General features: G+C 48.0%; 1 protein-coding gene across 1 annotated transcript in view; it reads left to right on the top strand.

Annotated features, from left to right (window-relative positions):
• dock7 (dedicator of cytokinesis 7) overlaps positions 1-10984 on the top strand; it is a 63448-nt gene that overhangs the window by 24796 nt on the left and 27668 nt on the right. Inside the window, exons 15-20 of the mRNA XM_084462128.1 lie at positions 5492-5609; positions 6262-6332; positions 8171-8309; positions 8902-9003; positions 9128-9214; positions 10287-10518. Coding sequence (XP_084318254.1) covers positions 5492-5609; positions 6262-6332; positions 8171-8309; positions 8902-9003; positions 9128-9214; positions 10287-10518 — 749 coding nt within the window. The remainder of the gene's footprint in view (positions 1-5491; positions 5610-6261; positions 6333-8170; positions 8310-8901; positions 9004-9127; positions 9215-10286; positions 10519-10984) is intronic.

The raw sequence follows: 10984 nt of genomic DNA, 5'->3' as shown, positions 1-10984 counted from the left end.
ACAAACAAACCACCGGAGTGAGCGAATCGCTAACACACCAGCCCCCCCCCCCCCCCCCCCACCCCAAACCTCACAAATCCCCCCTATAGAGACCCCACGCCCCCCAACACACACACACACACCCACCCTCCACCCTGCTCCCATCTGTAATGTCCCGCTTTGGCTGATCAGCAGAAAACCCAACAAAGCCATCAGAGTTTTGATGGATCGTCGGTCCAATCAATCTGCCCGCATAGCCCACACACCTGACCCTGATTGATAATGCTGCATGCAATTGATGTCTCTGGGTTTGATTTAACGTCCTGCTGAATCAGCCCAGCATCACTCTCTCTGGTGCGTCTCTCTGGTCTGAGCCTGACTGAGTGCTGCAGTGTGCCAGGAGGGCATCGCATCATTCCCACGCTCGGGCTTTGGGGCTGAATTATGTTTTTAAGTTTGGACACTGTGAACTCATCATCTTGGCTTTATTGTTTTGGCCTCTCCTTGTCTTGATTTAATGCAGTTAATCCTGACTCATCCAGAATGGTGATAGTATCCCAGCTCTCGTACTTTGGGAAAAAAAGGGTGTAGAAATACCCTTGTCATTGCTCTTTGGTGTCCACTCCGTCTGGTCAGGCATATTTTATAGGAAACCCTTGGTCAGTCATTTCACTTTATTGTACACTACTATATCATGTACTGTATTGTTGTAAGTAAATTGTGGTCTTTTGTCGCCATATGCACTTTTCTATGCTAATCTGACAGTTCTGTGAGCATCTTTTCTTCCCCTGCAGATTACCGTAATGCCCCCAATAATCTGATTACGTTGAGCATTTTGCCAATCTCAACAGCAGGTATAAAACAGTATCGTAATAAAGCAGTGAACCAATGAAAACCATTTATTTACAGAAGTAGGTAACTCCAGTTTATAGCAACGCATGGCTGTTTGCTCATGTCAAACAAGTAAAGAGGCCTTTTGATTGAGACACAATTCCCTTTCCATACATGTTCTTCCTGTGTTTTGAGCATTGCCAGGGTCCAGTGTTCCTCCAGGGCAGTGTGGTAGAGGGGGACATACAGGCTGTGCTCCTGCTTCAGGTCAGCCCCTGGATAACTCATTTACAGTAGAACCTTAACAGTAGAACCCTACAGATTCCAACACATCGGGAATGAGGGTTGTACAGTACAGAACTCCAAAATGTTTTTCAAAATACATATTTACTAAATGAAATTCCTTTTAGTTGAACTCATAATAAATCAAATTGAACAATCAGAAAGGCATTGAAATTGCAATCAAATAACCAACTATGTAAGGTAACATTGTAAAATACAGTTGTAAAATCTCAAATGAAACACCTACTACACCTGTTCAGTTGACCGGACTTTTCGGATCTCAGAGGTTCTACTGTACTTTGACATATTCGTGCCCATTGCTGTAGTGGTTGTTCAGTTACCAATTTAAACATGTAAATAGTGGCACTGTTAAACTTGACGAATTAATGAAAAATGATTATCTTTAGGCCTAGTTATTAGTGCTCTAGTAAGACAAATAGGTCCACTATCCAGTCACTCCAAATACACCACAGACCAGCATAATTAATACTTCCACATGCATGACTCACCCCCCACCCCCCAGCCCTCTAAGCACGCTGCATGTTGGAGGGGTGTAGGGGTTGGGGCGAGGGGGGGTGGAGGGGTTGGGGCGAGGCGAGGGGTCTGTAAGGGGGGGCAGGGGACACAGGGAGGCCTCGGGTTTGGAAATGTGCCGGGCCTCATGCGTGGCCCGGTGTCACTGATTAACCTGCTGGATGGATCTGATGAGGCCAAGGGACAAATCAAGCCGATTTCCCAGACACACTTATTAGTGTGCTTTCTCTAACTCTACAGGGCATTTTCATCATTTTTGTCCAATTTTGATTGATTACCCACAAAAACTACCATAATATTTGTCAAGGCGTGCAAAAATGGAAATGAAAATCAATGCATTGTGTCAAGTATAGACCACATCCTGTGGCTCTTTTGGCTACATAATGCCATGTATTATATTATTATGTAGTATATAGAGGGGAAGGTACAGTATCAACCGGAAGAGAGAGAGAGGGGGGGGGGGGGGGAGAGAGAGAGAGAGAGGGAGAGGGAGAGGGAGAGAGAGAGAGAGAGCGAGAGAGAGATTCCCATGCTCTCGTCTGTGTCCCAGCTGCGGTCCTGGGGGGCCGCGCCCGCTGAGCGTCTGCGTCAGTGTGGTCAGTCAGCCGGGCTGCGGCGTCGCTGTCCTTCCTGTTTACACCCACACACCCCCACCCTGTGTGTCCCAACATTCACTGACAAAAAGGCCAAAGAGCTGAGCGCTCATCCAACCTCAGTAGAGCTGAGCGCTCATCCAACCTCAGTAGAGCTGAGCGCTCATCCAACCTCAGTAGAGCTGAGCGCACATCCAACCTCAGTAGAGCTGAGCGCTCATCCAACCTCAGTAGAGCTGAGCGCTCATCCAACCTCAGTAGAGCTGAGCGCACATCCAACCTCAGTAGACCAGGAGCTGGATCTCAGAGTACATACGTGAGAAGAGGAAAGATCCGCACACTGATTTCTCCCGGTTCACTTTATTGAGAATATCGCAACGTTTCGACCCTTAGGTCTTCATCAGGCAACTTCAAAGCTTCAAATGACAGGTAGCAGGTATATATAGGCTGAGAGCCTGTGACATCACATCTGACATAATGTGCCAGTCAATTAGGCTAAAAGGTGCAGTTAGAGGCTGCACATGTATAAACACATAATAATGACATTATGAATAGCCTATATACATCCATCTAGATACAGATACAAAAAGGATAATAGGGACTTATCACAGTGCAATGAATAGGCCTACAACAATGTAGGCTACACCGTTTGGACACCAGTTCACAGAAAGGGCTTAATGTCAAACTCCTCATTAAGTCCCTTAGGTGACATAGTATTGAGTTTATAAATCCAAAAGGTCTCACGCTGGAGGAGTTTTCTCTCTAAGTCTCCCCCCCTACATGGCTTCTCTACCTTCTCCACTCCTAAATACCTCAGTGCGCTAACGTTGTGCCCTGCACAATGTCCGTAATATACATGATCCGCTGTCCTTGTGGCCTAGTCTACACTGGTAAAACGTCCAGGGAGCTACGCACCAGAATAAGTGAACACAGAAGCAGGATCAGAGCGATGAGCGTAGCCCCGTCCCAGCCCACTTCAAAACAGCAGGGCACAACGTTAGCGCACTGAGGTATTTAGGAGTGGAGAAGGTAGAGAAGCCATGTAGGGGGGGAGACTTAGAGAGAGAACTCCTCCAGCGTGAGACCTTTTGGATTTATAAACTCAATACCATGTCACCTAAGGGACTTAATGAGGAGTTTGACATTAAGCCCTTTCTGTGAACTGGTGTTTGGTGCGTTCACTCTCCAAACGGTGTAGCCTACATTGTTGTAGGCCTATTCATTGCACTGTGATAAGTCCCTATTATCCTTTTTTGTATCTGTATCTAGATGGATGTGTATAGGCTATTCATAATGTCATTATTATGTGTTTATATATGTGCAGCCTCTAACTGCACCTTTTAGCCTAATTGACTGGCACATGATCAGATGTGATGTCACAGGCTCTCAGCCTATATATACCTGCTACCTGTCATTTGAAGCTTTGACGTTGCCTGATGAAGACCTAAGGGTCGAAACGTTGCGATATTCTCAATAAAGTGAACCGGGAGAAATCAGTGTGCGGATCTTTCCTCTTCTCACCAACATTCACTGAACACATTTTCAGCATCAGTGTTTGAATATATCCCTCAACATTGTTTATTATAGGATATAGGCAGCTTTTACTATGTCCGGTCCATCAACCTTGTTCAGCCAAATGACCATAGACTTGAAGTCGTCTAGAAGCTGCAGTTATTTGCACCGACTGACTTGCCACATAAAGACTTCTCTAGAGTTTCCCACGACACTGGACCCCCCAGCAACTAAGTGATGAAGAAAACTAGCCTGGGTCCAGACACTCCACCGAAGCTGAATGATTCTTGGTCTGGTGTTGTTACATGAAACAGCTGTTTCTCTTGAGTAAACAAGCTGGGTTGGCATGCAGCCAATCATACGCTGAGCTCTATTTCAGGAGCCTTCGCCCCTTAAGCTTCATTGAAGCCGGCTAGTGACTTGCAAATTTGTGAAGCGTTTCTCTTTTCGGTCCTTGACTGGACTCACAAGATGTCCGTGAGGGAGTGAGTGACGGCACTGAATTTCTAGAGTATAAACCACGGCAAGCGACTCTCGCCGTGGTAAAAATGATCTGTCCAATGAACGCCGCAGCTTCTAATGATTAGCCAATCAGCGCCAAGGGCGGGACTAACGCCATCGTAGAGCGTTGTCAAGCTGTGCGCTGGGACAATGCGACACCTGTATTACTTGAGAGGAGGACGATTGGTAGTAGTTGGTGGTATTGGCAACAAAGTAGCCACTACGATTACATCCAACTCCGCTCCATGTTGTTGTCAACATTGTCAGTGGTTGTTATCAAGGCCATGCATCAGCAATGATGTTCGATTTAGACGGATACATCGGACTCTAGTGATTGGTTTGGGAAAATCGTCTCCCCCTCCCCCATGGAACTGTCAGACCGAAGATCTCAGCGGAGTGTAAAGAGTTGACATTCTGTCGATGGCAGGCTGGAAGCAAACACTACTCTGGACAAATGAGGTCAGACAGAGTTCAAGTGGACACAGGATGATTGACGGGGCAAGCCTCCCCTCTCCACTAATCAGTGTCCGTGAGTCAGTCAGTCAGTCAGCCATGGCAGCCTTGTTTAATTCATAAGTTGAAATGATCCCCGATTTATTCATGACTGGTCAAATGATTAAGTGTTCAGCCATAACTTGTGTCAGCATTATGATTTAATGGCGGTCCTGTATGGGGTTTAATAATGGAATTATTATTGCCTTGGCTTGTTATTGAAGCAAAGTTATTGAGGCGCAGCTTCACCACTTGTGTTAAAACAAACCTTTGATAACTTCTTAAGTGATCAAGTTAACACACTGTGGATGTGACCGTGGCAACCGTGATATTGTTTGTTTACTCGCTATGCTGAGGAGTAGTCTTGTTGCTCTGAGCCCAAGCTAAAGGTGAAAAGGGGACCACATAGTATAAACTAAACCTATTTTATGCATACATAATGTAAAGTAATAAGCTGACAATGACTTTTGGGGCTTTTTGAAATTATGATTCTCTCCTGACGATAAGTATATTTCCTGGTACTGTAGTTGGTGGACATAGAGAAAAGTATATAGCTAAAAGGTTCCTCTTATGTAAATCTTCTAGACTGAACATCCATTGCAACAATCCTTTCTCAAGACGTTACAGTGAGATAAGGTGTGTGTGTGTGTGTGTGTGTGTGTGTGTGTGTGTGTGTGTGTGTGTGTGTGTGTGTGTGTGTGTGTGTGTGTGTGTGTGTGTGTGTGTGTGTGTGTGTGTGTGTGTGTGTGTGTGTGTGTGTTGTCCAGGAACCTGCTGTATGTGAACCCTCAGAGCCTGAACTTCGCCAACCGCCAAGGCTCCGCCCGTAACATCACCGTCAAAGTACAGTTCATGAACGGGGAGGATCCCAACAACGCCATGCCGGTATGCAACACACACACACACACACTGTCACATGATGCATACAGCATCGCATATGGTATCCACACAATATACACAAGAAATGTATTCACATTCAGAATATAGTTTCTAGTTCCGGATCATATAGTGAATTCTGTTCACAGAATCATTGTCATCAGTACAGTATTAACAGTGCTTTCACGTTCAAGTTCCATGTCTTCCAAACTTGCGCACTCTAAAACTAGAAGATCTGGTTGACCTAAACACTCTAATTATAATGTACAAGGCTAACAATAATCTACTTCCACACCGCATTCAGGAGCTATTTGTTCTCGGAGAGAGTCGCTATAATTTAAGAGGTATTTGTATGTTCCAAAAGGTTATGACAAGAACAAACATAAAAAGTAGATGTATATCTGTTAAGGGGGTATCCCTCTGGAACATGCAAAATGTATTTATTTAATAGGAACTACTTTCTGTTGTGCTTATACTACTTTGACCAAAATAAATATACTACTACTACTATACTACTACTTGAATTGATAGTTCAGATCTGAAAGTATTGGAACAGATGCACCATGCTGGACCACTGGTTTCAACATGTGGACAAGAGACAGAGAGAGAGTGTGTTTACGGTCTCTCTACCGCCATCTTACTTGCGTTGCCTCTCCTCCAGGTCATATTTGGTAAGTCCAGCTGTGCGGACTATGCCAAAGAAGCCTACACCTCGGTGGTGTATCATAACAGGTGAGCAGCCTACCGTTTTGTTTATATTCCCAACACACCATTTTGTGATGCCGTGTGACTTTCAAAGAGGCTTTTTATTCAAGCGGAAAGGGGGAAAGCATGGCCTGTAGACTTCTTGGTGGTTAGCATTGAATATATCGTACAGACACTTAAATCAAAGTGCTCTAGCTGAATGAGCGCCGGATTGATGGGTTTTGTCTGTGGAACGTGGCTACAGCGGAGGGGTTTGAGAGATCTACCTTGAACCCATTCTGTTAGATAGTCATTCATGCTCTCCTCCCTTCATTCTTCATATTGTGGTTTGCATGCGTAATATTGCTCTGATAATGCTCTTTTCCATTTAAGCATGCAACATTTCTCATCAGATAGTTCAGAAATAGCCCATTGGTTAATGTTGGGAAACACAATAGCCTAATAATGCTTATCTGTGCTTATCATGACATGCATAACGATGACCTAGCTCATAGTCGCAACTATAAACATGAAAGTGAAAAATGACATGAAATGATACACTCTAGACCAACAAGTGTCAAGAACTAAACATGTCTTACATCGGAGGTGTCAATGTAGCAGTTCAGGGTTGACCAACAGCTGCGCTACGTTGGGGGTTTAGACAGATGGCTCATCAGTGGTGGATGGGCGATCGTTCTCACGTGCCCTTGGGCCAGGTGTGCCCTGCTCTATAACACCTGAGGGCCGGCCCATCTTTCATCACCACATTAGCTGTGTTTTACGACACCTGCTGGATCTATGGTCTGTCAGCGTGTGACCGACATGCCAGGGGACCGGCGACGCGGTGGGACCCCCCGTCCATCAGGGCCCCGTCCCATCCCCGATCAGGCCCCGTCCATCAGGGCCCCGTCCCATCCCCGATCAGGCCCCGTCCATCATCAGGGCCCTGTCCCATCCCCGATCAGGCCCCGTCCATCATCAGGGCCCCGTCCCATCCCCGATCAGGCCCCGTCCATCAGGGCCCCGTCCCATCCCCGATCAGGCCCCGTCCATCATCAGGGCCCCGTCCATCATCAGGGCCCCGTCCCATCCCCGATCAGGCCCCGTCCATCATCAGGGCCCCGTCCCATCCCCGATCAGGCCCCGTCCATCATCAGGGCCCCGTCCCATCCCCGATTAGGCCCCGTCCATCAGGGCCCCGTCCCATCCCCCATCCCCCACGCTGCTCATCACAGCACCACTAGCACAGTCCAATGGGCTATATGCACAACTCCAGTACTTCCTGAAATTAGACATGCTTCTCTATTTCCTGTCCTACACTATTGGATGAAGGGATTAATCAGGTGTGCCTGACTGCAGCACAATGATCAGGCACACCTGAATAATCATTTCATCCAATAGTGTAGGACAGGAAATAGAGAAGCATGTCTGATTTCAGGAAGTACTGGAGGTGTGCATATAGCCCATTACAAGGCCCCATACTCAGTCAGCATCTGATTACAAACTATCAAATACGTCTTCCAAATGATTTCCCTTATCAAGTGTATGGGAATGCAAGAGCTGAAAACAGGTTTAGAAAGGATGTTGAGCTTTTAATCCCCTCAGCCAATAGGATGTTATCTTTTCCATTTAGGAAAAGGCTGCTCCTCGTTGCACTAGGGCAGTTTCTGGCCCTTATCTACAAATAAACAGACAAAAGAGGCTCTAATTGGTTATTTCCATGAGAAAAGAGCCTGACTTCTTTTGTATTTACGAGGCTGCTGATCCCTTTTAATCCCTAACCATGAAGCGACTTTCATCTTTTGTTGTCTTTCCTAGATCAGAAATGGGCCCCCTTTAAATCCCCAGCCGTGAAGTGAGCGTTTGTTCTCTGTTGTCTTTCCTAGATCCCCCGACTTCCATGACGAGATCAAGATCAAGCTCCCGGCCTCGCTGAGCGACCAGCACCACATCCTGTTCACGTTCTACCACGTCAGCTGCCAGCAGAAACAGAACACGCCCCTGGAGACGCCCGTGGGCTACACGGTAACACACACACACACACACACACTCTCTCTCTCTCTCTCTCTCTCTCTCTCTCTCTCTCTCTCTCTCTCTCTCTCAACACACACTAGGGCTGGGTATCGAGTCGAATTTCAAGAATCGATTCGATTCCGATTCACAAGGTTCGGAATCGATTATCACGATTCAATTTGATTCGATTCGATTCAATATTGATTCGGTTAGTGTTACTAAAACCTGTTTTATTTTTTATTTTTTTAGCTGTAACCTTAATTACATGACTGCCAAGTTATGCAACACATCAATACTAGGGCTGGGTATCGATACTGATTTCCAAAAATGAATGAATTAATGAATCATTGAATGAATGAATGAATGAACTATTCATTCCTTCATTTATTCATTCATTCATTAAATAAAAGATCGATTTTGGGATTCATGAATTGATTCAGAATTGATGAATCGAATTTTTAAACCCAGCCCTAACACACGCACACGCACACGCACACACACACACACACACACACACACACACACACACACACACACACAGAACGCGTCCCTCTCTCTGTCCACTATGCTGTGTCATTAAGAGTCTGCCTGTCCTCTCCCTCAGTGGATCCCCATGCTGCAGAACGGGCGTCTGCGGACCGGTCACTTCTGTTTGCCGGTGTCCCTGGAGAAGCCACCCCAGTCCTACTCTGTCCTGTCCCCAGACGTGAGTCACCCCCAGGGCCCCCAGTAACGCCGTGTGGACACCCATATAGCACTTAGCTTTAGGACCCCCATTTCACATGTGTAACCGGCGTGACGTCGGGCGCCATGTCTTTCTCTCTCTCTAGGTTCCCCTCCCCGGGATGAAGTGGGTGGACAACCACCGGGGCGTGTTCAACGTGGACGTGGTCACCGTGTCGACCGTCCACACCCAGGTGCGCCAAACAAACATCCCATAATACCAGCGCTCACACTGGAAGCGTTCACGCCACCGTACATCTGTGTTTGAAACGGACCGTCAGGGGCGAGCAGGGCGGACTAGATGAATGATGGGAGGAGGGGAGGAGAGGAGGAGGAGGGGAGGAGGGGGGGAGGAGGGGAGGACATCTCGTGCCCTTCTCCAGCGTCAGCTGATTAGCGAGGGGGGCGTGGGGGGGGCGAGGGTTATTTAGTGAGGCCCACTCAGTCTCTGGGCCGCGGGCTGTGAGAGGGGGCTCGCCCCCAGGAGAGGACATGGAGGTAATGGGGCCATAAATCACAGGGGCTGGGCCCCGGGGGGGGTAGGGGTCCATCCTCTGCCCCCCAGCGCCGCTGCCCCTCGCCCGGCGCCGGAGCACCCGGACACAGACGACGCTCTACCGCGAGCGCAGACACGCGGCCTCGTGCTCGCTAGTGCTGCTGGGATTAGCCCCGCCGGGGTCTGGTCGCCTTGGTTACTGACCCAGTTCCCCTCCTCTGGCTCTTTTTCTCACCCTCTTTTATTCGGTTTCCCCCCCACCCCCCCCACCTGGTTCTGCTCTGGTCTGGTTATATTCCCCTCTGTTCTCTCTCTCTCTCTCTCTCTCTCTCTCTCTCTCTCTCTCTCTCTCTTTCTCTATCTCCACCTCTCTCTCTCTATCTCCACCTCTCTCTCTCTCTATCTCTCTCTATCTCCATCTCTCTCTCTCTCTCTCTCTCTCTCTCTCTATCTCCACCTCTCTCTCTATCTCCACCTCTCTCTATCTCTCTCTCTATCTCCATCTCTCTCTCTCTATCTCTCTATCTCCACCTCTCTCTCTCTCTCTCTCTATCTATCTCCATCTCTCTCTCTCTCTCTCCATCTCTCCCCCCCCACTTTCTCTCTCTCTCTCCATCTCCCCCCCCCACTCCCTCCCTCTCTCTCTCTGTCTCTCTCTATTTCCATCTCCATCTCTCCCTCCTTCTCTCTCCCTCCCTCTCTCTCTGTCTCCCTCTCCCTCCCTCCCTCTCTCTCTCTGTCTCTCCCCCCCCCCCCCCCCCCCCCATCAGGACCAGTATCTGGACCGGTTCTTCTCCCTAGTCCACGCCCTGGACGAGCACATGTTCCCGGTGCGCATCGGAGACATGCGCATCATGGAGAACAGCCTGGAGGCGGAGCTCAAGTCCAGCATCGCTGCGCTAAGCTCCTCCCAGCTGGAGCCCGTGGTGCGCTTCCTCCACCTGCTGCTGGACAAGCTGGTGCTGCTGGTGGTGCGTCCGCCCGTCATCGCTGGACAGATCGGTACGGTCAACCCTGCCCACGGAACCGGCTTGCCAGCGCACACGGCCTCTTAGTGCTATGACTTCATACAGGCGCACACATCCGTTGAGAATTTATACAACAGAGAGTTTGGATACTTGATTCTGATTGGCTAGCAGCTGTGGTAAAATACTCTGTAACCCACGGCTGCGACCGCATAGCAATTAGTATTAATGCGCCGTCAATCTCATTGACGAGGCCATTGATAAAATCAAACGGTAGGCTATGCTTTGCGTAGCAACCACTCGCAGCAACCTCGACTTTTTCATATCCCATTACAATAACGCACTCATCAGTTCGACTCCAACACTTCCACACCCCTACCAGCAAAAACGAGTGCTCTGGAGAACTGTTTTAATTACTGCACCATAGCTGGAAATATTCAAATAAACGTGAACCACCCCAATTATGCTTTATGCTTTATGTGAACAAGGCCAACCCAAATAGG

This window comes from Borostomias antarcticus (assembly GCF_949987555.1).
Source record: "Borostomias antarcticus genome assembly, chromosome: 3".
NCBI classification, from domain to species: domain Eukaryota; kingdom Metazoa; phylum Chordata; class Actinopteri; order Stomiiformes; family Stomiidae; genus Borostomias; species Borostomias antarcticus.
This window is presented reverse-complemented; position numbering and strand designations above follow the sequence as displayed.